The 26483-nt window shown below is 52.8% G+C and overlaps 1 protein-coding gene across 1 annotated transcript; it reads left to right on the forward strand.

The window, feature by feature from the left end:
* Positions 1 to 469: 469 nt before the first annotated feature.
* On the forward strand, positions 470 to 25509 carry RGMA (repulsive guidance molecule BMP co-receptor a). Its single transcript, XM_058847025.1, has 4 exons — positions 470 to 723; positions 7798 to 7913; positions 19567 to 20078; positions 22323 to 25509. The coding sequence occupies exons 1-4, from the start codon at positions 710 to 712 to the stop codon at positions 23016 to 23018; spliced, it is 1338 nt and encodes a 445-aa protein (XP_058703008.1). The 5' UTR covers positions 470 to 709; the 3' UTR covers positions 23019 to 25509.
* Positions 25510 to 26483: the final 974 nt, after the last annotated feature.

Consider the following 26483-nt stretch of genomic DNA (forward strand, 5'->3'; position numbering starts at 1 on the left):
CCTCCTCCCGCTCCCTGTCCCAGTCTTTGGCACATTCCCCCACCAATGTAAAGATGCTCTCAGCACCTACACATAACCCAGGGGCTGGAAAGGGGGTTCCTCCCAAACCCCACTTCCCCTTCACCCCCTCCTGCTGCAGGTGGAGCATCCCCACCTCTCCGGGAAAACCCTGAAATCCTCCTCCACGTCTCCCAGCCCTGTCTGCCTGCACACGGAGAGGGGGTGCTGGGGGTCGGGGGTGTTGCAGCGGAGACCCCCAGCCCCCTCTCCGCGGGGCCGGGGCTGCGCCTTCCTCCTCCCTCCTCCCTCCGCCGCTCCTTGCGAGCGACGCTGCTCAGCGTGTGCGGAGGGAAGGAGGGAGGAGGGAGAAGGGAAGGAGGAGGAGGGAGGGGACCTCCCTATCTGGCTCTATCTCCTCTTCTGCCTCTCACATGCTCCGGGAGGGCGATGCGGCTCCCCGCGTCCCGCTGAGCGAGGCCGCCTGCACCCCGCCGGGGCTGCCCGCAGGGCGGGGGGCTGCCCGCGCCCCTCGGCCTCCACCCCCCCGCCACCCCCACTTCGACCCTTGGGGGCTTTTACTATTTTATTTCGTTTGGGTTTTATTTTATTTAGTTTTTTATTTTTGTTTTATTTACCCGTCCTGGAAAAAAAACATATATTAAAAAAGCCGCCGCTGCCTGCACCGACCCCCGCGGGGCTGGAGAGGCTGATGCGGCCGCCAAGGTAAGCGGGGCGGGGGCTGGGGGCCCCCCCGGCCGCATGTCCCCCGGCTCCCTGCATGGCCCTTCCTCCTCTGGACCTGTTGAGGCTCTCGGTCCCCTCCTGGCTCCCCGCTCCCGGCCGTTTTTATAAGGAACCTCGATTCTTCCCACTTCCCGTGCCCAGCGCTCCCTGCCCGGCTCGGCGCTAGCTGGCGTGCATGAGGTTATTCATTTATCCTCCCTTCTGATGGTTGCCACTAAAGCTGCTCCCTGCTGCGCTAAGTCAATCGAGTAATTCCTTGCAGACCACTGATGAGAGCTGTAAACATCCTCCCCAATATTTCCCCCTTTCCCTTGGATAGCTCATCCCGGGGATGATCGCTGATCTCGAGACCGGAGCGGGGACACAAAGCTTTCCCTGAACTCCCCTGGAAGCAAAGTGCTTGGGGGGGTTTGCGAGCTCCGGGGGAAGGCAGGTGGGGGGGTGACAGCTGGACAGATGTGGGACATGGCTGGGATGGGCATATCTGTGCGCAGGGAGAGGATGGGCAGCTGGAGCGTGGCAGGGCAGAGGGAGCGACTTCGTTCTTGATGTCCTGAGTCCGTAAATAGCCCAAAACCTCCCCCAGGAGACGGGGAGGACAAAATACAGCCCCCAAACAGGACAGTTCAGACTCATCACCGAGAGTAGTCCCTGTCCAAGCTTCCACTCTGGGACAGGCACGTTGCTCTTCCTAAAAATTATATATATTTATGGAAACCGGGCTGCATTTGCAAGACAGGTGCTTTTTGTTGTGGTGGTTGTGAGGCAGGAGATGAAAGTTTGGTGTTGTTTTGATGTGATTCTTGATTGCTGCCTGTTGGAGTAATTGCATCGCAATTGCTCAGAGGTAGAATCAATTTCCCCAAATTGAGATTTTAATGGGAGCTCGCAAACTGCTGTTATGTCATGTGGTTTAAGGCGGCGTTGGATTGCATTTATTTTATAAACTGGATACTTTCGCAGGCGGCGCAGGGATAACAGCACCACCCAGTGGGGCCGCAGCCCCGGCCCAGCCCAATCCCAGTCCAGCCCAGTACCAGCCCAGTTCACTCCAGTCCCAGCTCAGCTCCAACCTGCCCTAGTCCCAGCTCCAGCCCCAGCCTCGGTCCCAGGCTTAATCCCAGCCCAACCCTAACCTAGCCCAGCCCAGCCCCAAGCCAGGCACACCCACGAGGACTCCCGGTGCCAACTCCAAGATGCTTCCCCTCCACAAAAACTCCCATTTTCATTTGCCAAAATACCCACAGAAGTGCTGGATTAAAGTTGTTTGGGTTTGGGGACTTTTCCTCCGTAGGAAAGAATATCACTTTCTCTGATACCAAAGACAAAGTTTTAAATCATCTGAGGACGCTGTCACCCAGTGCTTCCCAACTGAGAACACAGGAAAGGCATTCTGTGCTGGGTTGTATTTCTGGCCACGGCTGCCACGAATTGACAGAAGGAGACGTGGGAAAGGTGATTGGGTTTCACAGAGCTTTTTCTAGAGGATCCTTCAAACACCCCTTGCTCAAAGGGCTGCAGATGTAGACTTGCAAACACTTGATGCCATCTCCCACCTTTAAATAGGATCGAGGAGATGTCCTTAGCTGACCTGTCAGTCAGAGGAGGGGAATTAGTGAGCTATGTTTGCACTTTCTCAAGATGTCAGGAGCTTTTGAAAGCAGCAGAGAAAGACTGTCCCATCATACAAACTGGCTTCTGTCTTTGCTGACGAACACCCAGTTCTCTGCAATTCTCCGCAATGGGTGTCCCTGCCCATGGCAGAGGATGAGAAATAGATGATCTTTAAGGCCCCTTCCAACTCCAACCATTCTGTGATTCTATGATTCTGATCATTTTTTGGCAGTTCAGACTTATCCATCTTTTCTGCTGAGCTGATATTTGCCATTTGCTCTTGGGAACCTCCCAGCCCTTCTTCTATTTTTGCTTCAAGGGGAGCCCAGATGTGAAGAAGATACTCTACAGAGATATTGCTTGATATCTACCCCAAAGAGGAGGCTAGTCCAGGAAGACCAGCTCCCTGCAGAGAATTAAATATACAGATCGTGAATTCCAGCCAGCCCTCCAAACACTGTTGAACAAGGGATGGTTACAAGCTCCCATGTGTAGGAATTAGACCTCACTCCCCCAGGGGCTTTGAAAGCAAGGGAAAGAGAGAGACACAATTGAATGTTACAAGTAAAAAAAAAAAAAAAGTTGCTGTGATGAACTCAACTTGCCTTAAAATATCCCTACTTGTTTTGCTTTCTCTCATGGATGAGACTGGAAGTTTTCCACCAGCCCATCTTCCCTTTCCCTTGCTTTCAAAGGCTTTCAAGGCTGCTTTTCAGTATTTAGAGATTTTTACGGCTGTGGGCTTGGAGCAGGCAATTTGAGGAGAGAAGGTTACCCACTGTGACTTCAGTGGGGGCTGCTGATAATCAGTTAATCTTCAGATGCAAGGATTCAGGTCAACAAAGAGTTCTTCCATTTCATTTACTGGTAGCACAAAGCTGTATTTTTTTTCACCTTTCACAACTGGCCTGTTTTTACACAGCCAGGCTGGTGAGGCTGATGTTCACAGGGGCAGCTGTGGGAAGGAGGATTTAGATAAACCAACAAACTCCTCTACACTTTGCTACACAGGAGTGGGTCGCTCTTCAAAGCCCAGCTCTGTGCCAACCCCTCTGCCTGCCCCAACCAGCTGATGCCAAAGTTCAATGCAGGGCACTAAGGAGATCTTGGGGGGATATTTTCCTGCTCTACCTGCAAGGAAACATTGCTAGGGAAGGGGCTCTAGATGTGTATTCAGCAGCTTTGGGTGCACAGCTCAGGGACAGCGTCTGCTTGGCCAGCCAGGGAAATTACAAAATCATAAAAAATAGAATGATGAGTAAAAGGAAGGTCTTTAAAACTAATTGCAGACATCAGAGGTGGCTGTTACTGCATAAAGATGTCGGGGATTTTTTTGTTTCTTCTTATTAAGATTTTTTTTTTTTCCTTTAGTAAGGGAATTGTTCAGAGTGTTTGCTTTTATTTCCACAAGCATTTTGGGATGAGCTGTCAAACAACAACTCCAGACAACAACTTGGGGGTTTCCACTCCAAACTTCCTTTCTTCCTCCTTTAAGTAGCAGCCTGCTATTTGCTGCTCACCCCAAACACACACAGATATCCCTGCAGAGCATTTCAGGATTAGCTTCCTGCAGGAGTGATTATGGCTTATCCCATGAGTTGAACACCATGTCCTGAGGCAGAGCAGGCAAAAGCACGAGTGTGGAGATAGTGGTGTGAAAAGTGGCCACACAGAAAGTTCATGGGAGAGTCAGGAGCAGACCAGGAGCCCCGACATCCATTCCTCTAACTACTAGTTGCAGCCCTCAGAAATACCCATGTTTACTATTTTAGCCATATAATTACAGGTAGTGAATGATTCCATTAGGGAGGCTGTAAGGGGAGCCCTCATCTGCAAACCTCTGGGTTCAAATCAGCCGCATTCACTCAGCCCCACTGAAGCCCACAGCCACGCAGGGTGTGAGAAAAGCCACGAAGGGCAGAGAAAAGGAAAGTTCAACCCAGCGATCCCAGCTGCGTGTCCCATGGGAACTGTGATTCCTCCAGCATCCTGCAAATACCTCGGAGAAGGCTGTGATTTGCACGTCACCCCTCCAGCATGACACCAAACACAGCAAACAACGTGCAGATGACCACGGAGGTGCCTGTGCCCCGGAGCTGAGGCGCTGCAGTGGTTGCATTTCAGTGGTGGGTGGTTTCCCACATTCTGTTTGCAAGGAACATCGGGCTCAAAGCTGCCTAAACAGGGAGTCCTGGATGGGCTCCGAGAAGGAAAGAAGTTGGGGGAAACACAGTCACTCCACATTTCCAAGCCTAGATATCCCCATTATGCAGGGCAGAGATCCGAATTTCACACAGCCTCTGATTCAGTAGGTGCTTTAAAGTCCAGATCTTTGAATCAGCTAAACAGAAAGATGAAGTTTATTTCAAAAACGTGGAAGGGGGAGCAGGATTTCAGAAACGCACCTTATTTGGGGCCTTTTCCTCCCTGAAGTTACAGTTTGGACACATCTGTTGTTTTCTCCAGCGAAATCCGCTGCTTTGATCGGTGCCAAGAACAGCAATCCCATTTGCAATGCATGATGCAACGGAGCAAAATCAAGGAGAAATTTTTACAAACTGGAGCCAGGGGCATCCGACCGTTGCTTTATGGCAGCACAGTTTTCCTTACACCAAAGGCAGAATTTCCATCAAGGGTCTTATTTTAACTATAATGCCTCAGACTGGATTCCAGGCTATCGTTGCAATGTGTCAGTCTGCCCCAAAACGGCAATACCGAAGTGGTGCTTTAGGTCACACCATCAAAGCAGCCTCACAGCAGCAATTTAACAGCTGGGTTTTAAAAGTTCGTCATTCAGATGGTTTTTTTTAGTTAAACAGATCATGTTAGATGTCATCAGTCAGGATAACAGCAGAAATTATGTTTTTCATTTTGAAATAAAAGCAAAAGTCGCATTGCAAGAGGAGAGGGTGGGAGCAAGAGGAAGGGATTTGAGGTCTGGAACCCCATCCCTTGGATCTCCACCCTCCTTTCCTGGGCCCTCCCCAGCTCACAGACCCTCTCTCTCCTCCCCCCAGGCCCCTTCCAGCTCCAGCTGCCTACACATCCCATCAGCAGGCATTTCTTCTTGGGTGGTAGGAACAGCTGGCAGGGTTTGGACATATTTGCCCCTGTTTGACATCCCCCACAAAGAGGTGCTTCGAGTCGGCGTTCCTCCCACACTGCCTCTGCTACAGGTCTGGATCCGGCCTGCCAGCTTTCATCTCCTGCCCAGCTCTGCCCACTCTGGCAGCTCCTCTGCACACAGAGCTCCCTCTGACTTCAGTGGACACTGTCTGAGAGCAGCCCTAGGACCAGCAGGACCAAGACAGATATTCCGTTAGGCAGGCAAGGCCACAGGATTTTTGGATCCCATCTGGGTCCCAGATGGAAAAGCTGCAGTGTTTTAATTCCTGTTGCAGCCTGGACAAAGCCCAAGAGAAGCTCCTCCTTCATTTGGAGGCATGGGGGCTCACTCCCCTCGTGGAGAAGTATATAGGTGTTAAAAGATATCTTTGTTTCTTGGATATTCCCATCTCCTCTTCCTCTTTCTATGGGATATTTGTTGTACTGGATCACAGATTTAATCCATGACAGGGAGGAGATCATAAATTCTTGTTAGAGACTTTAAGCCAAGGTCACTCAAAAAAGCATCCTTAAGGATGTTTATGAGCTAGAAGAGGAGGTTTCCAAGAATAATTAGAAGAAATGTCAAGGAGTATCCCAGCCTAAACCAACCTGCAGGAGTAAAGACACGTGGTCTTACAGAGTTGGGAGAAGGGTGGTGTAAAACAACCAGCATCCTTTTATTCTTTGTGTAAGAACCCCAAAAGAAAGGAGATGAAACATCAGAATGGCAAGGGGACACACCATCAAAGGAGAGCTAATGATCCAAAACAGGGAAGTTTAATTAAAGCCTACACCCGTGGGCACCCTCATTCAGAAGTGGTCTTAGTTCACTGTGGCTAAAACATCCCTCAAGGGAAATTTTTAAGACATCCAAGCTAAGTGGATGCCTTCCTCCTGGCCTAGCCCTCTCATGGGTGGCACAGACCCCTGGGATGGTGGGGATGCAGATCCAATCTGCTCACCTCCGCACGCTCTGGCATTGCAGGAGGAAGAGCAGGATCTTGAAACCCAGCAGGCAAACGCCTGTGTGCTCCAAGCTGCTGCTCCATCTGATGGTCTGTGAGCAGGCAGGGTCCTCCCAGGGTTGGTGCCCGCCTGGGACTGCCCAGAGGGTCTCTAAAGGAGGCTTAGAAGTGACAGCCCAGGACAAGCCTGCCAGCCTAACTGGTGAGACTTTCCTGCAGTGAAAGCTGAACATCCAGGTCTGTATGTGGGCTGGTGGTGCAGAGGAGGCAGTGCTGGAGGTCCTGAGAGAGTGTAGGTATCTGTAGCCATCTCCATCAGTTCTTGGGGGGCTAGCAGCTGGATTTGGGGTGCCTGACAGCCGTCCTCCTATGTAAGGAGTGCCAGTCTCATGATAAGGATCTTTGGGATTTGCTGTTTCTGAGTCACCTGAGGTTACTTCAGCGCTGCCAGTGCCAGTGCAGGTGCGGGTGAATGACCTGGAACTGTTGTGAAACTCTCACCTACCATGGTGCCAGAGCTAGGAAGACGTAGAGAAGCTCCATGTGCTGGGGGAGGGACTCCATCCCCCAGCGGGTCGGGACCTCAGTGTCGCTGTCACAACCTCTTCTCCGCACCAGCTGCCTAAAGCCTCCCTGCCTCAGTTTCCCCCCTCTGCTATACAACAGCCACTTTACCAAAAATGGCTTAAATTTTGTGCGATCCAAAGCGCTCTTGGTAGGCCCATGGGAGAGGGGCAGGGAATGCACAGTGGGTGTTGGGAGCCGATGGGGTGGGAGGAAAAGCTCCCAAACAGCCACCGAGCTGCGATGAGTGACGGCGGGCACACCTCAAAAGCCCTTCCCGCTGCCCATCCTGCGTGCGACCACCGCCACCCCCTTCCCCCGGGGCACGGGAGAGCTCGGTGGCTCCATCCTCAGCTACGAGTCCCTCGCCCGGCTCTCCCGGCTGCTGTTCCCCGCTCGCTGCCTGCCCGGCTCCCATGGCCGCGGCCGCTCCCGCCCCTTCCCGCAGCATGGCCGGGGAGGCGGGCGCGCTCGGAGGAGGAGGCGCAGAGGAGGATGCCGGCATTGGGAGGCAGCGGGATGATTGATGGCTGGGGCTGGCTTGTAATGGGAGGGGACGGAGAGGAGGAGGAGGAGAAGAAGGAGAAAAAGTCTGTGTAATCTTTCAGTGCAGAGCCCGGAGCTGGGGCCGCCCGTGCCTGCCGCGCTCCGCGGAGCCATGCGGGGCTTTTGATTTCGTTTTTTTTCCCCCCCAAATTCTTTCGATTGATTTATTTTTCCCTTTTTTTCCCCCCCTCTCTTCCTCTCCTCCCTTCTCCTTTTTTTTTTTTTTTTTTTTTTCCTTTTTAAACTCTTCTTCCAGGGAGAGGATAGTGGTTAAAGCTCGAGCTGGATGGATGGGTATGGGGAGAGGGGCAGGATCCACAGCCCTGGGACTTTTCCAAATCCTCCCTGTCTTTCTCTGCATCTTCCCTTCAGGTAAGGAACAGCCTCTTTATTTTGCAGACTTTTTCCTTGTGTTTCTGGCAGCCCTTGGATCGCCGCCCCCGTTCCCCTGTCCCTGGGCCTCTTTCCCTCTCCCTCTCCTCGCAGCAGTTTGCCACATGTTTAAAATAAGCAAGTGGGGCTCAGTTTTGGTACCTGCACCCCCAGTTCCCCGCTCCCCAAGCAGTTGCGGTGGCTGTTTTTCCTTGACCTCGTCTTCTTTGTCTCCCCGCTCCTCATCCTACAAGGAAGGAGGAGATGGTGGAAATCAAAGCGGCGAAGGCAGCCGTTTGATTTGATTGTCAGGGAGGTGTTCCTGACAGCGCCAGGTTACCTTGTTCTCCCCCTTGGTGCCGTGGAAGGAAGCGGGGACGCTGGTGGGGGGGACCAGGACATGAACACCCCCCATCCTTAATTTCTGTGAGGGCGGTGGGGTGCACGCTCCGAGCCCCGGCGGAGGGCCGAGCCGGGGAGCGGCGGCGGAGGGGCTGGGGGTGGTTGCGGTGGGGTCTGGGGTCGGTGGGGGCGCGGGGCTCGCACGGCCCCGGCGCGGGGAGCGCGGCCGCACCTGGGCAGGGGATGCGCGGCAGCTCCGGGCGGCCGCCCCTTCTCCCGCACCGCCCCGCGGCTCCGGGGGCTCAGCACCCTCGTTTGCTTGGAAACCTTGTCCTGGCTGGGCCGGCAGCTGTTGTGCTGTCCGAGGGCGGGATGGCAACCAAATGGTCCCGCGAGCATCGGCACCCCCGGGCCGGCCGCTCGCACCCGCCGCGGGGCTCGGCCCCCCCGCCGCCCCCGGCCCCGATGTTTGTATTGTGTCAGAAAAGGGGAGAATTTCAGAATTACAGCTGAAAACGCCATCTGTTTCCAATGAATCCCCCATAGTTTTTCACAATGTTTTTGGCAGATCTCTGCCTGCAAATTCCTTCAAGCCCTGAGTGCTTGTTTTTGTTGGGGGAGGGGAAACCCAGTCCACAGAGGCGGATTTGTTCCTTCCAAAACTCTCCAGTTTCTTTACCTCTTTTTTTTTTTTTTTTTTTTTTTTTCTTCACTTGCAAGGGGGGGAATCGAGGGAAAGCAGGAGGGAGAAAGAAAAGCTCTAAGGCTTAAATCTCCCTATCCCTCTTTTCAGTTTAGCAAAACTTTCCTTTTTTTAAAATTTTATTAATTTTTAAATCGCTTCAACCTTTCTTTTGCATAACCGTAGGTGAAGTAGTCTTGCACACACATGTAGGAAATAAATAAATAACTGCTTTACGCCCTTCCTCCCATATTTGCCCTCTTTGCCCTCTTCACCCTCTTCCAGGAAAATCTTTTCAGCGCTGCCCTTAGCACTGAGGTGTCCCTCTGGACCCCACCACTTTTCCCAGCAGGCTGGAAGCTGAACCCCCTGTTTTTTTCTGGAAACTCTGGAGCTGCTCCCATATGTGTTGCTTAACGCCCTTTTCGGAGCGGTTGAGTTGCAAAGCGTCGAGGCTGTGAGATTTACGGTGCAAGAAAGAACTTGATAGGAGATCTGGCTGGCTGCTTTGTTTGATTCTCCCTTCAGCAGTCAAATAAGGTGCAAAGAACTGGCAGAACGAGGCGATCCAGAGCCCGCGGGAACGGGGCGCAGGCGGAGACGGGGCTCCCCGTGCCCTGGGCTGGGAGCAAGCTGGGGGCTTTTTTGAAAGCTTTGTGGGTGGGAAGGTAGGAAAAATGGGGGATTTATTCCCTGACATATCCTTTTGCCCCCTTTTTCCCTATGCTTCCTGGGAATTTGTGGGTTCCCAGCACCAAGGAGGCTTCGCACCCCCCCTGGGAGCCCCAGGTGAGCAGGGCCGCTGGAGGCTGCCCAAGCGGGCGCTCGGCGTGTCAGATCAGTGCCTCGCTGAGTCCTGCCCTATTTATTTATTTGCTTAACCCCCCTACGCTCACAGCCCGGGCTGGATTCCCGCTTCTGCTGCTCTCACACCGATGGCTTCGCCCTGCTGCCTCCTGGGCAGCCCCCACCATCCAGTGCCCTTGGGCTGCGTCCTCTGGCCGTGGGTCAGGGTGACCGTGGGGCAGCTGGGAAAGGAGGTCTGGGCAGAGCAGGCCACTGCTCACAGTTTCCTTGGCAGAAGCACTCCTTGGAGCTTGTGCCAAGTCCCAGTGTTGGATGCTCATGTTGGGTGCTCTCCCAGCTGAGACCCTGATCTCCTGCGTGAACCAAACCTGTGCCTCCCAGTACAGGCTGCGCTTAGTTTTCTTGCAAATCCTTTTGTACTTCCAAAATCTGGCCCTGGGTGTTTTTGCCCCAGGTGTGGCAGGCTCAGGTTTGCTTTGGCTTTCCCTGTTTGTTTCCAGCTTGGCTGCTTTGGCTGTAATACACTTCTGCCTCCATAAAAATTTGGAGTCTTCTGCCCTTGGTCCGTCTAGGCAGCGCAGTGGATTCCAGATAAGGATCCAGCCATATTGGAGGTGCATGAGAGTAGTCAATAAATGGCTTTTGTCTCAGCAGCAGGGAGGTGATGGCAGCATTAAAGCAAAATTGAGATGGGGGCTGAGGCTAAAATAACCCCAGCAGTGCTGTGAACCGGGAGGGAAGGTGGAGGCAGGGGAGGAACGCGCCTGTGCGGGATGTTGTCAGGGCAGAGAAGAAGGGAGGGATTCAAACGTAAACCTGGAAATATTTTGGCTTCCCTGTTTTGTGGCAAGCTTGGAGCTGGTCTCGTACTTGGAACAGAGAGCTGGTCTCGTACTTGGAACAGTTCTCTGCCATTGCCAGCAAGGCATGTTGCGGGGCTGGAAGGAGGCACCTTGTTTTTAATGGTGGGGTGGATATGTTGTTTTCTTCCACAGAAAATCATGGAATTCCTGGGCCTTGGTTACTGGTGACAATGCAATGTTAAGAGTGACTTTGGGTTTATCATGGGAGCAGCTGAAGTTTCTTTCTCTGTGGCCTGGACAGCTGTGCTGAGTCAGATGTGCACATGAAAGTGCTCACAGGGCTGGGCAGCCATAAAAACTTCCTGACCTGGGGGCTCTTCCCGGGCTCTGCACTGACCTGCTGTCCCTGGAGAGCCAGGCTGCGGCCCCAGTGACAATGAGTTTTGTGGTCTCTCTTCTGGCTCCCTGATGGGCACATCCCATAAAGCATCCGTAGGCTCTGGCATGGCAGTGTGTGGCCCGAGCAAGCCCCTTCTCAGCCTGTCAGTCCTTCAGGGGATCCCACAGCCAAGCCCAACTGCTCCCAAGGGATAAGTGTTGGTGAGACAGCAAAAGAGGTCAAAGATGAGGGCTTTTGATCCATCTGGATGAGTTTGATTTGGTCTGATTTGCTTTTCCTGTTGGAACAGACACCAGACTTGGAGTAAGGGGGAGTGTAGGAATCCAGGACCAAAAGAGGCTCAAGAGTCCCAGGAGGTTTTGAAAGGGGGCTGGGGTGAGCTCAGGGCTTCTGGAATCCAAGAGTGATGTGTGCTGGAGTGATGGGGAAGGGTTGTTGGGGAGGATGGAGGCAGCTTGGAGATGCAGTTGTGGTGGGCAGGTGAGGGGGTACCCTGGCCTATGTCTGGCCGTCCTTGCAAATCTCATCCTGATGCCAGAGATCAGGAGTGAGCTGTGCAGGCAGAGTACTGCCTGACCATGCACAGCATCCAGAGTGCACTTGTTAGAGGAGAGCTCCTAAATGCCTTTAAAAAGCTCTGTAGCCTGCACTTGGCAGCTACTGGGATGAAAAGAAGAGGATATTTATTCCCTAGTCCATGAGCTCTCAAAATAACAGTGCGTTCGATTGTAGCCTCAAGATTGCTTTGCACTCAAGTGCAGCCCGGCTGAGTAAATCACTGCTCCACCAGCTGAAATTCCTGCAGCAAGGGGGAGAATTGAATTATAGCCAACTGCAAAACCAGATGCCATCTCCTTGATGAAGTCATCGGGCTCTCACTGCGGAGAACAAGCTGGCTCCGACACACACGCAGCCCTGGTAGGCGCAGACTGAGCCGCTCTGTCTGACGGCCTGGCTGTGGTGTGTGGGGTGGCCAGGGTCTCGTGTCCCCTCAGCTGCAGGGACAGCAGCTGCTTCAGAAGGGTGTTGAGTCCCACTTTGCACTGCATGGGCATCCAGAAGTGTTTGGCCATTCAGTTCCCAGCAGGCAGAGCTGTCCCTGACATACAGGTTTTATGGGTCAGGCAGAGAGCAAGCTTCACTTGAGGCCAAAGAATTTTCTCCTCCCTTGGTTTCCTTTCCTTCCTGGACAGCTGTTGACTTTGGTCCCCAAAGACTTAGTAATGATCTATGGCATTTTGGGTTTTGAACAAGCTACCTTTTTCTCTTGCTGTGTGACACACTCCAGCTGGCCCTTTCTGAGATGACAAGGGCATGTGGTAAGACATGACTCTGAACTTTGCCAGCCCACAGTGATGAGAAAGCATCAGTGTGCTGGGATACAAGTGGGAGAGCAGTGGGACTGGGGGAGTGGGTTCCAGTTAGAAAGTTACTTTTTCCTCTTAAAATTAAGACCCGAGTCCAGGAGAGGCAGTATTTAAAAATAAATAAATCTCTGAAGGTCTGTGATTGTGAAAGATGAACAGGTACTGTGGTTTCCTTGGGATATGAGTGATGGGGAGGGAATCTGGTGCTGGGTGGGAGCCCAGACTGCAGGAAGGGATTCACAAGGTCCCCTTCATCCCCAGGTGGGGCTTCAGCATCAGTCAGGTGTCTTGATGGGCTTGTGGGGCTGCCAACCTTCCAGCCAGGCAGCTGCCACCCCACACCCTGCACAAGCCAACGCCTCGGATTGAGATGCCGCAATTTTTTGGCAGACATCTAATTGTATAAATTTGCCTCATCCAGATTTATGTGCTCCGGGCTTTTCTCCATCTCCTCGTTTTGTATCTCATTTACCTCTGCGTTTGAAGGGTTGAAATTTCACAAGAACACAGCGGGGATGATTATTCCTAGAGGGAATCCACACCTGTGAGCAGAAAGCGTTTCCCTGCCAGCCCTGCCGCGGCCCGGGCGAGGGGGAGGAGGGCGAGGGACCCGCTGCCACACCTGGGGGCCCCCGGGCACTGGTGGGTGGCAGCGCTGCCTTCAAAGGCACCCTGGGAAAACAGCTTTGGCGTGGGGAGAGTGATGTCTGCTGGAAACCTGAAACATTCGGCGGTGGGGGTGGCTGGCAGAGGTGACCTTACCTGGGGACTGCTGCTCCAGAGCGATGGGGACATGGGTGGTGGTGGCTGAGGAGGAAGGTGAGGGTGATGCTTTGTGCAGGGCATGAGAGTGCAAATTCACCTCTCTTCAAAAGTCTTAACATACTTCAGTGTCCTCATCTCTAAACTGGACCATTTGCCTGAGGAGATTTACCAGCTCTTGGGAACTGTCGGTGAAGGTGTCCGGGTGCACTCCCAACGGGGAAGGTCAGGTGTGCAGCTCCAGAACGGCTTCCCAGCCTGCAGCACACTGTGCTGGAGAGCCAGCTTTGTTGGTGCCCTTCTGCAGATGAAGAGTCAGAAGAGATCACTGTCCTATGCCTTCCCTTCCTGCTCATCCTCCACCCAGCAGCTCGTGGAGGAGTAGAACCTGCATCTCCTAAACAACCCACTGGCACCGCTTCCTCTGAGCAGGCAGAAGCTCAACAGCTGCTGAACTCGCCAAGGTTTGCTGGTAGCTCTCAGAGCAGCACAGCCCTGACAGGCAGCTCCGTGCTTGGTGCCCTATGTGGTGGTGGCTGCTGACCCTTCTCCCTGGCACGGATGCCGAGGTGAGCCGGGAGGAGCGGTGCTGGCTGGGGAGAGCTGCCTTGGCTGGCGCGGAGCATGCCGGGTCAGCGTAAGCTGAGTCTGGAGCCAAAAGAGCTGACTAAGTGACAGGAGCGATCAAGGGCTCCTTGGGCAGCGTGCAGCAGTTTGAGCTGTAGCTGCTGAAGACACTGACTCTGCTGGTTTCCTGCCTGTACTTGCCCCGTGTCTCTGCCATGCCTGCAGAGGAGAGATGGGGGGCCGTGAACTCGGCGCTGAGGACAGAAAGGAGTTGGCCATGGCAGGTCCTCCAGATGCTTTAGCGATTGACACGGGCCGGAACGAGAAAAATTCTTCTGTGTTCTTCTTCTGACTTCAAGGAACTGGTTTCTCCTTCCCCCAGCATCCTCTTGAACAAGACAGGGCCTGGGTTAAAGGAAACTGCATTGTTTGAGGTCCGCTCTGGGTACATCTAGAATCACTTTATTGTACACAAAGTAGGGCCTTTGCCTGGATTTAATACATCTGCTGCTTTTGCCGGTGGAAGTGAGCACATAGCCCCGGGCCCAGCGTGGAAGGTGGCCCCTCCGAGCCAACCTCCCCACGCACACCCTTGCAAAAATATGAGCCCCAGCTCTTTAAGAGAGTCAGGTTTATATTTCTCCTTCAGTTCCCTCCTCCCGGTCCTCCCCTCACTTCAGTGCAACTGAAACCTGATCTAATCCCTTTGCACATGGGTAATTTATTGGTCTATTGGGCTTTTCTTGATGGCAAATTGCATTGTCTTTCTTCCTGGGTTGAGGCTTTGGAGCAGTTTGCTGCATTCCTGCAGCTCTTTTCTCAGGGCTGATCTTTCACACCCCCTCTGAGCACAGTCAAATCAGTTTTATTGGGCCTCTTTGTTATGCAAACAAGGCAATAATAACCAGGCTATTATTCTGCAAGATTGTGCTTGATTAACAGTTCAAAGGAGGTCGCTGGAAGAGCCGGCGCTGCCTTCCCGCACAAATCCTTTCACCAAGCTTGGGTCAGGTGGCCCTTGGGTCTTGCTCGCCCCCCGGTGCCCCGTGGGGCTGCGGGAGAGCTATCCCTGCCCAGGGCATCCCATCCATCAGGGCTGCCCCGAATCGCTCCTGTCTCTCCCTGGTGTGACAAGGCGCCGGCTGATCCGTGTCATAAAATAGAATCGCTCAATGATTTGGGTTGGAAGGGTCCTTTAAAGGTCATCCCATCTAGCCCCCCTTCCGTGGGCTGGGACCTCTTGAATGTCTCCAGGATGGGGCACCCACCACCTCTCTGGACAGCCTGTGCCAGTGTTTCAGCACCCTCATTATAAAAAAATTCCTTCTTTATATCCAATCTCACGGCCCTATGGGGGTCAAGATGTGGGTCCAGCATGGCCACCATGAGGGGTGGCTCGTGGAGCAGGAGCAGCATGAGGGGCTGGATGCAAAGCACAGTTTTTGTTTTCTCACTTCGTGCTTGGGACTCCTGAAACCTTGGTGGAAGCAATTCCTTCTGCCTGATTTTAAGGAGCAATGCGATTTTTTTTTTTTTTTTTTTTTTTTAACTCTTTTGGGGTCATTTTCATGCTGGTGGTGACTGCTATCTGCCTGTGAGCAGAGCAGCCCACATCTCCTTGAAGCTGGCAGATGTTGCTGGTATTTAGCACCTTGGAGAATCGTGCCTTTCCTATTGAGGTGTCAGCATAAATATGTTTATTTAGATTACTTAAATAAATATGTGTTTAGGAGCCTAAGTCGGGTTGCTCAGATCTGAGGCCAAAGGTAATTACGTTTTACTGTGTTCCCCAAAAAGGCCCTTTACTGCATGTGTGAGGCTTGTACATCTACACTTCAATCCATGTATTTGGAAAAACGCGGGATGATGTATTTGCATCACATGTGGGTGATGAAATACTTTCCAGCCCGTTAGAAACCAAGAGGATATTAAAAAACATTGCTTAGCAGTGAACACTTTAAAATTAACAGGTCTGGTAAACGTGCATTCAGGAGTCTTAAAAGAATTGGCTTTTGCTAACAGAAATTAATTTCCAGTAATTCCTTTGTTACAGGAATCGCAGGAGAATAGATGAAATGTTTGTTTTGTGCTAGTTTTCTGTTTTGGGTAAATGAAATACAGGTTACTTGACAGCAGCTGAAGGGAAATAGGGGGCACTGGTAATTAAATGCTGTTAAAGTTAGGTGTGTGCATATGTTTGAACACTTAATTTGACATCAAGTAACGCAGTGTTCTGATGACAAGGGCAGAGCGGTGGGACTGGGATCGTGTGATACCCCAGAACCCCGAGTGTGTGTTTGGTGGCCCATGGGATGTTGTTCTGTGGAGGACCAGGGCTTTCCAAACTCAGGGAAAGGTCACAATTCATTACCTGCTGAGTGCAATGTCCTGGTTAAAGGGCTGACCTCGGGAGAGTTGTGAGCGTGTCCTTTATCCCCGTGTCCTGTCGGGGTGGTAGGCTGGACAGGAAACAAGGCTGCTGGAGGGAGATCTGATGGTGGGGCTGGGCAAACACCTTCCAACAGGAACTTAAAAGTGCAAACCGTTTAGCTTATCTGGAGGATTGACAAGGGACTTGATTGCAGTGTGTAAATATCTTTGTGGGAAACACACTCGTTACTAACGGACCTTTAACTGCTTTGGAGAAAATCGCTGGTTCTTTTTATGTCCTTACAATGCAGTCAGATAAAATCCACTTAGAACCAAGACCCGTGTTTTGTAAAGGTGATAAACTCCTGAAACAGCCCTCCCAGTCGGCACAGACCTCAGGAGTCCTCACGGGAAGTGTCGCTGAACAAATGGGGGATGTGGGAGGGGGCTGTCCTAGTCCAGGTGGTTTTCTGATTTTTTCCTGGCTTTAACTTTCTGAAACCGTTGGTTTCTAGATAACAAAGGAAATTTTGTTCCGTGGTTTGAGTGGCACCGAGGCCTTGAAAGAAGATAGTGGGGAGGGTTGGGAGGTGGTTTGGAGGGGTTGAAGTCACCTGTCTGTGAGATGAAGGCTGCTTTGCCATGGATGAGAAATCACCAAGATCTGGGGATGTCTCGCAGATCCCAGGAGAGCCTTGCTGGGTTCCTGCTTGAGAGGGATTTGTTTCCATGCTAAGTCATCTGTGGTTGAAAAACAGAACCATTGTGAGTCGATGGAAAATAGATTATGTGAAATTGAATAAACATCATTTCTTGGCCAGGGTACAAATGAGCCTGCACCACTGTGCCAAAGCTGCTGCCAGAGGGGACGAGGCAAGGCTGCTTGGGAGGGGTAGGGGTCGTGTGTGCTCTCCTCCGGCCTTTGTCAGCTGTGGTCCCTCCCCAGCAGCATGAGGGATTTGCCATGAGGGTGGCTGGGGAGATGTCCATGGGAAAGGCCAGGCGGAGGGAGGGCCCCGCTCACACCGCCCAGCGCCGGGGCACCTGGATTTGGAGATCTGGCCTTATATGGGGCCCTGAGCGAAAACAGCCAGAAGGGGACCGGTGCCAAAAGCGGAGCGATAACATCTCAGAGCAGAACGCTCCCCCTTCAGGCACAGCCAGGAAGGAGATGGGCTTCCCTGCCCTCCCTTCGCTTGGGATTTTTTAATTCAGTACCTTATAAAGTCATGTGTGACCCCAGGCAGGGCAGCAGCAGGGAGGGGTGCTCAGCACCAGGATGTGTCCAGCACTGGGTGTTGGGGGGCTGTTTAGCAGGGCCCTGTCTGTCCTTAGGCAGCCACAGCTCACGCCTGCATCTCCTCATCCAAGCGAGTGAAGCAAGGACTTAAAGAGCAAGAGGCTGTGGGTTTATTCATACTACAAAAATCCCCTCTACACAGCAGCTGAAGGGCTGGAGAAGGCCTGGATGGGATGTTTGTGTAGTGCATCCTGACGCCTTACTCAGCTGTGGGGTGTGTGGCTCCTGCGTGTCCAGGGATGTGTCCTCCAGCTTCTCCTGAGGCTCTGCGGGCAGGTTGGGCTGAGGTGACAGCACCTTCTGCCACACGAAACCCCCAAGGCATCCTCAAGCTGTACATTAGCATAACAACTAGGAGAGCAATGACTTTAATTGCCTGGTGCCACAAGGGTTTAGGATAACCAGCAGTGGTGGCACTGGTCACACTGCTGTGTGCTGTTTTGACTCCTGCCTTCCATTATTATAGTCCTGGAAAACCACACTCCTGGGATGAAAAAGAGAGGGATATGAAATAGTAAATATCTTCAAATTTGACCCATACATGCAGAAAACTTAGCAGAAACATGAGCCTGTGTCCCAGGTCCCAGTTTGTTGTTGCGTCACCTCTGGTCAATGATGAGTTAAAGGCTTTCCACACAGCTTCTTGCAGGTTTAAGTGAGATGCTGCCAAGACCAAACAGCTCCCGGGTTCTCGGTGCTGTTGCTAGCATCTAAGTTTATTAAACATGAATTTTAAAACTGTGAGGAACCTGTCACCATTTCCTATTTGCACTTCAGTCTTCTTGGAAACAGCGAGGAGACAGGCTTGTTTCTCACAGCTGAACTGCTCTGTTTTTTATAGTCTAAATCTCCTTTTCTGATTTTCCAGCACCAACTCTGTTTAGGTTTCCAGCACTGTGATGTTTAAAGCTCAAACATACTGTTTTCCTTGAAACAATACTGGGTTTTGTAACTTTCTTTATAAACAAATCTGAGATACTTTTTGCACAGATGCCCTGCCAGGCTCCTTCTGAACAAGCCTCGAGACAGGAATATATGGGTACGCCTGCAAAAGGCACCATGAAAGCATCTGGAAATGGTGGGGCTTGTCTTCTCCTCCTGCTGCCTTTTCTGCCTGAACCCATCCTGTTTCCAAGTGCTCTGAGGGGGTCGATTAAGAGGAGAGGAAGGAAAATGCCATGAATTTTAAGTACTGTGAGCCTGGGTTCTCGCAGCAAGATTTTAAGTTGGCAGGGGCAGAGCAATGTCTGTGACATTCAGCGACGGCCATGTGCTTTTTGCACAGCTGCTTTCAAGTCTGCTCTGGGGAAGCCACACTGCCCCAGGGAGCAGACGTTGTGTGTGGGGGGGGGAGGAAGCAGGATCTGAATTTTCTTTGCCTTCCTCTGCCTTGCCAGGAAGCACCAGGGCTGCGGCTGAGCCAGGCAAAGGCCCTGCAGCCTCTGGCTTTGCCTCCGTCTGGGCAACACACGGCGGGTGGGAAGGGGAGGCGGGGGCTCGCTGGCATCCCCACACCTGCTGTGCAGGTTTTTTCCCTCCATCTCTTGTTCTCTCTCAGCGGGCTGTGGTGGGGAACAGGCTGCCAGGGCTGGGCAGAGCCACAGGGATGTCAGGAAAGAGGTTTATTGGCTCCCGCTTCTTTCCGGAGGGACAGGGACAAGTGCTGCACCCCTGGCTGCTGTGGTGTTGGTGATGGTGGATGGCCTCTGCCTCTGCTGCAGGGTGGGTCATGGCACTGGTCCTGCTCTAACCTGGGCACAGCAGTTGTGATGCTGCTCAGTTTTCCCAAGCCCGTAAAGGAGGAAAAGGAAGAGAGCTTTGTGCTGGTAGAGCTCAGTCTGGACATAGCTCCCAGTAACTCCAGCAGCACAGAGTTTAGAATGTCAAACCCTAAAAGGGCATTAAAAACCCCATTGCATCTTTCCCCACATTAATGATCCCCCCTTATCACTGCTTATGAATATGTCCCATTCTTCCACACCATGGCTTTAGATGATCATTCATCTAAAGGCTGGATGCTCTTTCCCTTTTTGGTTTCAATTGGGGCAGATCCTGTTGGTTTCCTTGGCTTTGATGCATGAGAGTTGGGTCATGTGAGAGGGTCACATCTGGTGAGCGAGGCCCCGTCACGCGGCCGGGCCGGTGTCATGAGTTTGGGCAGCGGGAGGAGGACGTGGCCCCTGGATGGGGTAGAGCTGGGCATCCCACCCACAGGCAAGCCAGCACTGACCCCTTTGTGTCCCCCTCCCACAGTGACATCTCCATGCAAGATCCTCAAGTGCAACTCTGAGTTCTGGGCGGCCACGTCGGGCTCGCACCACCTGGGCGCGGAGGAGGCGCCGGAGTTCTGCACGGCGCTGCGGGCCTACGCGCACTGCACCCGCCGCACCGCCCGCACCTGCAGGGGAGACCTGGCCTACCACTCCGCCGTGCATGGCATAGACGATCTCATGGTGCAGCACAACTGCTCCAAGGATGGCCCCACGTCCCAGCCCCGCCTCCGGACGTTGCCCCCCGGGGACAGCCAGGAGCGCTCCGACAGCCCCGAGATCTGCCACTACGAGAAGAGCTTCCACAAGCACTCGGCCGCCCCCAACTACACCCACTGCGGGCTCTTTGGGGACCCCCACCTCAGGACTTTCACGGACACTTTCCAGACCTGCAAGGTGCAGGGGGCTTGGCCACTCATAGACAATAACTACCTGAACGTGCAGGTCACCAACACGCCGGTGCTGCCTGGCTCCTCGGCCACCGCCACCAGCAAGGTGAGCCTCGTTCCCCTGGACAGAGGTGGGCAAGGACAGAGAGGCTTCAGAACGGCCTTTCTTTCCTCTGTGTCTTCCCCCATTTCCACATCTCCTTGGGAAGGGTAAGATAGAGTGTGAGGCTCCTCCAAGTTTAAATGTTTGGCCCTCAGTATCAGGTGTCCTTCCTTCTTTTGTCCCTAGCCTTCACTGAAATGTAGTTTCTTGTTGAGCACATCCAGCCCTATCACAGTGAGCAGGCTGAGGTGCTGCACCTCAGGGAGCCTTCATGGGCAAGCCAAGTATTTAAAACTAAGAGTGCTCCCATCTTGGGACTCCAGATTGCTGTGAACAGCCAGATCAGGAATGATGCTGGCATCTCTTGGGGGACCCCCAAGGCCCAAGCAAACCCAGGACCGCCCTCCAGGGAGGCTCCAGCTTGCAGGAAAAAGCCTGGAGGGAGCTGAGCTCCTCACACTGCCTTCCCCTCTACCCAGACTCGTAATTACCTCTGTGGTTTGCAGCCAAGTCAAGACATTTTGTGGGGAACAGTCTGTTCTGGAGGTGCTTTGACAGACTAAATAAACATCCTGAAGGTACGAGACAAACACAGAAAGCCCAAGTGAAAATATGCTGCTGTGATACAGCAGGACTTGTGTGTCACAGCCTCAGCTTCAGGAGGGACCTGGAGCTGAGGAGCTGGTGTGCTGCCCCTGGTGCACAAGCTCCAAAGCTAACAGGGCACTTTTTGTGCCAAAGAAAAAGTGAGGCTCAGTAGGAGGCATCTTCTTGCTTTTGGAAAATGTTCTGTCCCACCACGTCTGGGAGTTCTGCTTCTCCCTGTGTGTGGGGAGAGGAGAGAAGCACGTAGGACAGGGGCTGCTTCTCTGCTCTGGATGTCACCCCTTTATCCTGAGCTGGAACTGGCACTGAGGTTCTGACCTGCCCCAGATAAACCCCCTAAAAGATACTTAATGATGCTCTGATGTCCTTGCCTGCTGAAAGACGTCAAAACGTGCTGGAGAGCTTGCAAGGAAGTCTGACTTGAGGAAAGTGGTCCTTAAGGATCACAGGACCTGGTGGGATCGCAGGATCACTATCTTAATGAAGCCTTTTCACTCCTTATCTGCCTCACAGGCTTGTGGTGAAGAGGGATTAGTCATGAGATCTGCAGCGTGAGCTGTGGGCAGCGCTGCTGTGGGCACTGTGCTGCTGGAAAGGATGGGAGCACTCGATCCTTGGGGCTCTTTGTGTTCTCTGCTCTCTTCTCCAGCCCTGTCCTGCTCTGGCCAGGTCTCAGTCCCCCCCTTAATGGGGCCCACGTGGCAGGAGGTCTTCTTTGCCACTTCTCCCTCATGGGCAGAAAGGTGCAAGAGCAACTCTGCTAAAGCTGAAAGAGGAAATGTAGTTTGTACTGTTTGTACATGCAAATTACTGATTTTCCTCCCTGGCTCTTCCCTCCAAAAGCCAGGCAAGCAAGGGAAGAACAAGCACTGTGAGGTCCTTCCTCTGGCAAGGGGCCTGTGTTTGAGCCCAGCCAGGGGTGAGGAGGCATGTTGGTCTCATAGAATGACAGAATCATTGAGGTTGGAAAAAACCTCTTAAGACAGAGTCCAACCATGAATCCAGCACTGCCAAGGCCACCACAAAGTCACCCCTAGAAGGCCCATCCCACTGGAACAGGCTGAACACGTGTGTGCCCGCAGGGCTGAGATGGAGCAGGACATGTTTGAGGGCCCATGGGAGAAATCCTGTTGGTCTGCAGTTGGTTAGGGAAACAAATTGGTCCAGCCCTTGGGATGTAAATGTCATGGGAGTCAAGAGGAGAAGCTCCAGTGCCTCCGAGGGAGTCAGGGCTCATCCCCACTGCCATCTGCCAGCCCTGGAGGCGAGGCAGTGCTGCATGCACGGGCATGCTGCCACAGGCCTGTGAGGAGGAATACTCCACCCATCTCCACTGTAAGGGAGCTCCTGTGCTGGGCCTGGAGATAGCAGGCAGATCCGGGTGGTGCATTCAGTCAAGCCTCTGGGTTTTTGATCTCTACACAGTGCTGTCGTGTTTTGCTGGAGCAGGATGACCATGTCTGGGGGGGCTAAACGTTGGGGCCACTTCTTAGGATGAGGGACCTACCCATGAGCTGAAAGTCAAACTTTTGTCTGGACTGAGCATCCAGCCCTTCCATCTCCCACCCCACTGCTGCTGGTGGCTGTGTGCTCTCAGGTGATCATCACTGGCTGTAACCATGCTCCTTTCCTCTCCCACAGCTCACCATCATCTTCAAGAGCTTCCAGGAGTGTGTGGATCAGAAAGTGTACCAGGCAGAGATGGACGAGCTCCCCGCTGCCTTTGTCGATGGCTCCAAGAACGGAGGGGACAAGCACGGAGCCAACAGCCTGAAGATCACAGAGAAGGTGTCGGGCCAGCACATCGAGATCCAGGCCAAGTACATTGGCACCACCATTGTGGTGAGGCAGGTGGGGCGGTACCTCACCTTCGCCGTGCGCATGCCAGAGGAGGTGGTCAACGCCGTGGAGGACCGGGACAGTCAGGGCCTCTACCTGTGCCTCCGTGGTTGTCCACTCAACCAACAGATTGACTTCCAGACCATCCGCTCGGCTCAGGCCACAGAGGGTCGTGCCCGTAGGAAGGGGCCCAGCCTGCCGGCCCCCCCCGAGGCCTTCACCTATGAAACGGCCATGGCCAAGTGCAGGGAAAAGCTGCCTGTGGAGGACCTCTACTTCCAGTCCTGTGTCTTTGACCTCCTCACCACGGGGGATGTCAACTTCATGCTGGCTGCTTACTATGCCTTTGAGGACGTGAAGATGCTTCACTCCAACAAAGACAAGCTGCACCTCTATGAAAGGACACGGGTCCTGACCCCGGGCAACACAGCTCCCACAGGAACACATCCCACCCTCTGGGTAGCACTGCTGTGTTTGTGTTGGTTGTGCTTGTTATAGAGGTTTGCTCCTTCACACCTTGGAGAGAAGGGAAAGGGGAGCAGGAGGCAACCAGGGATGAGAGATGCATGTGTTGGAAAACAAGAGGTTGGACATCAGAGCCACATGGGTCGTCCTCAGACCTCAGTCTCTCTCTTGGTGCAAGTCCTCCACCTTCCCAGCTCTTGCCTGGGAGGAGTGTGCTGCCAGTGGGACCAGTCAGGAGTTTTTGCTGGACTGTACCTTGTCTGGACCCTCACTTCCCCCTCCTCCTGCTCCCAGTCAAGTGGGTGTTGGGGAACCCTTGTAGCTACTCTCCTTGTAGCGCTCCCCTGGTCCCAGCCGTGCCTGTGGTGACTGACCCAGGTGTGTGCGAACATGGCTTTGTCTTCAGAGAGCAGAGCCCACAAGGAGGGCACAGAGCAGTGAGACAGGACCAAGCCTGGCCAGCATGGCAGGGCAGGATGTCCTGCTCACCGGGGCTGGGCTCTGCTTTTCGCACGTCTTGCTCTGCCCACAGCACTGTTGTTGCAGAAGGTGGTGCAAGGGGCCGAAATGGTGGGCAGTGATCCCACGCTTGCTTGGCTGCTGGTGCCAGGCACCTGGGTGGAAGGAGGACACGTTCCTCAAGCCTTGGCCTGCATTTTTTGTGGTTCAAAGGCATCCTCTGTTTTAGCCAGTTCACCTGGCTGATTCACTCAGTAGTTTTACTCCTGTCTCCCTTGTCTCTGCCTGGACCCACCGTGGACTCTTGACGGCAACGGGAGAAACCTGGCCAGTATTCAAGCGGTTTCTGCAACTTCTGCCCATCATTGGATGAGTTGCTCACACCATTCGCTCTCTGGTCCCCTCGGACTGGCAGCAGGGTGGCTGCTCAGTGGGAGACCCAACCTGCACCTCCCTCCAGCCCCTCCCTGCCTGTGGCTCGGCCTGGCCCAGCCCTGGGATGGAGCAGGAGCATGGTGCTCATTTTTTTTTTGCTGCTAGGTCTCTGCTCTGCTCCCCATCCTGGGGCCGCGACTTGCAACCCCATTGCAGACCAGTTGCACCTTAAGCCCTTTTGGGCTTGGATCAGAAATGGGGCAATGTCAGAATTCAGCCAGGAGACGGGATGCAGCAGAGGACCCCCCCAGCTGCCTCCAGATGTCTGTTCCCTGCCTCAAAACCATCAATAATCTCCTTCCCCCACCTCATAGTGCTGCCCATCTCCTCCACTCCATGTTCCTCTGTGGTTCACCCCATTGCTCACTGAACAAACATCAAGACCACCTTTGGTCTGCGCCTTCAAGACCTCCTGGTGAGTTTCCCCCGCCTTTCCTCAGGGGGAAGTTCCCAGAAACAAAGCCCAAAACACATGTCACACTTGGGGGCACCTCCTGCTCTCAAAAGGGAGGTCTCTGGGCAGGATGAGACAAGCTAGCACCAAAAGAGGTGGGAACAGGCTTGGTTTGGCAGTCTGAACTGGTGCCAAGAGGCAGCCTGGTGTAAATACTGAACATGACTATTCATTGTGTCCTTACAGCTCTAGAGCTCCATTTGTAAAGCAGCAGAGAAATGCAAACTTGTGTCAATTGATGTAATTTATATTGTCTCTTTAATATATAGAGCCCTGGCATTGATCTTGTGTGACTGTACAGATGAAAAGATGTAATTGGTTTTTAAATGTTTAAGGAAAGAAAAGAAACAAAAAGATGTGTTTACTACTTTGCTCCTTGCTTTGTTTGCTGATGCCCCAGATACTCTGTTTAGGGAGATTTTGAAATAAGGATATCACAGTTTGGAGGTGCTGAGGGGAGCAGCCACTGGACCATGGCACCAGACAGTTTCATTTCCCAATGCACTAATGCTCAGCCAGGCTGATGGGGGTTTTCTGTTTCCTTTGTTCTAGGGAAAACAAATCCTTATCTTCCTTAGAAGTTCAAAATACACCGTTTAAAAGCCAAATTCTGTCTTTGGGCAAAAAGAAGGTTTACCCTGCAGCTAAATGCAGCTGTGTGCAGCCTCCCTCTGAGCACACAGTGCTGCTTGAAAGCTGTCTGAGCTAGCCCAGCCACAGAGTGCCAACAGGTCAATAATTCCCTTAAGACCTCCCCTTCCTATAAACAATCACCCCACGGCACAACACGCTGTGGTTTTGGGACAGTTTCCATCCAAGGAAAGTCTGGTTATGGCGTGGCTCATTCCCTCTGTCCAGGGCACTCCAGTGGTGGCCGATGGTGTGAGGTGGTTGGGGTATCCCTATTTTAGAAGCAAACAGTGAAGCACTTTATTTTGATTGTGTTTGACCCAGTTCTGGTTAAAGGTGAAGTGTGGCCAAGAAGGACCCAATACTTGGAAACAAAACAAAAAAACATAGGCAAAGGGGGGGCATTCTGAAAAGGCCCCCCCATCTCCTCCCTGCGCTGAGACCCACGGGAGTGTCACCGCCTGTAAATACTGTAAATTATTTATTGAGAGAAACGCAAGTAAAGTTTGAAGTTTTTTTGACAATAAATGAGTGGGTCTCTGTTTGTTCCCTGTGTGTTGCCTGGTGCTGTTCCCCACTTAGGATTCAAGGGTTGCCCCATTTCTGTACTCACTCCAAAGCAGCTTTCTTCCACCTGAAGGACCCTCTGAGAACTCATTTCTGTCCTGAATTCTCCTGAGAATTTCACTCTGGAGTTTGATTTATCTACAGCCAAATGAGAAAATTAAAAGGGGATGGCGGGGAAAATATAGATAATAAACCATTAGAGCCTTGCCTCACTGGGAGAGGAGATGTGCAGCAATGGAGCCCAAGTGGGAGCCACCACCCTTCCCCTGCTCACCCCAGCAGAAGGGGTTGTACATCCCGGTAATGGTAATTCTTTCTTTCCAAGACCTCCCTTTTGTTGGGCAGCTCTCCTGTCCCAGCTGGCTTTGCTGCTGCCCTCTAATGAGAAAAAACAAAATTGCATTTTTTTTTCCTGTTAATTTTTCCGTTTTTGAAATCTGAAGGGACTCATTGTCACAGCAGCTGGGGACAGTGAGGTGCTGAGGACAGGTGGGACACCCACACCAACTCAGAACACACATTATTGGGGTGAATCCATGCAGTGATGCCCAGCAGCAGAGATGTGATTGACATCTGGTTTTCCCCTCCTTCAAAGCCCAGAGAACAGGCAGTGTTTAGGAAGAGCCAAATCCACTCCCTTTCCCACTCCTTGCACCAGAGCTCAGGTTTAACCATTTCATATGGCTAAACCTGAAAACTCACCTACAAAGTGCCCAGAGTGCAGGGGACAGGGGTCCTCCCTGACTGTTCTGCCAGGAGGCCACCAATGGTCCCCTGCTGTCCAGCCTGGGACAGTGAGCAGGCAACACTGCACGTTCCAGTGGGACAAAGTGCTCATGTGAGGGAATCTGATCCCCCAGGCACAAGGATGCCCTGTCCCCATTAACCACACAAGACAGCAAAGCATCCCCAGGAGGTACATGGGGAAGGCACAGGCTGTGCAGGGACAGAAG

Source organism: Poecile atricapillus, chromosome 11, assembly GCF_030490865.1.
Source record: "Poecile atricapillus isolate bPoeAtr1 chromosome 11, bPoeAtr1.hap1, whole genome shotgun sequence".
Taxonomy (NCBI): Eukaryota; Metazoa; Chordata; class Aves; order Passeriformes; family Paridae; genus Poecile; species Poecile atricapillus.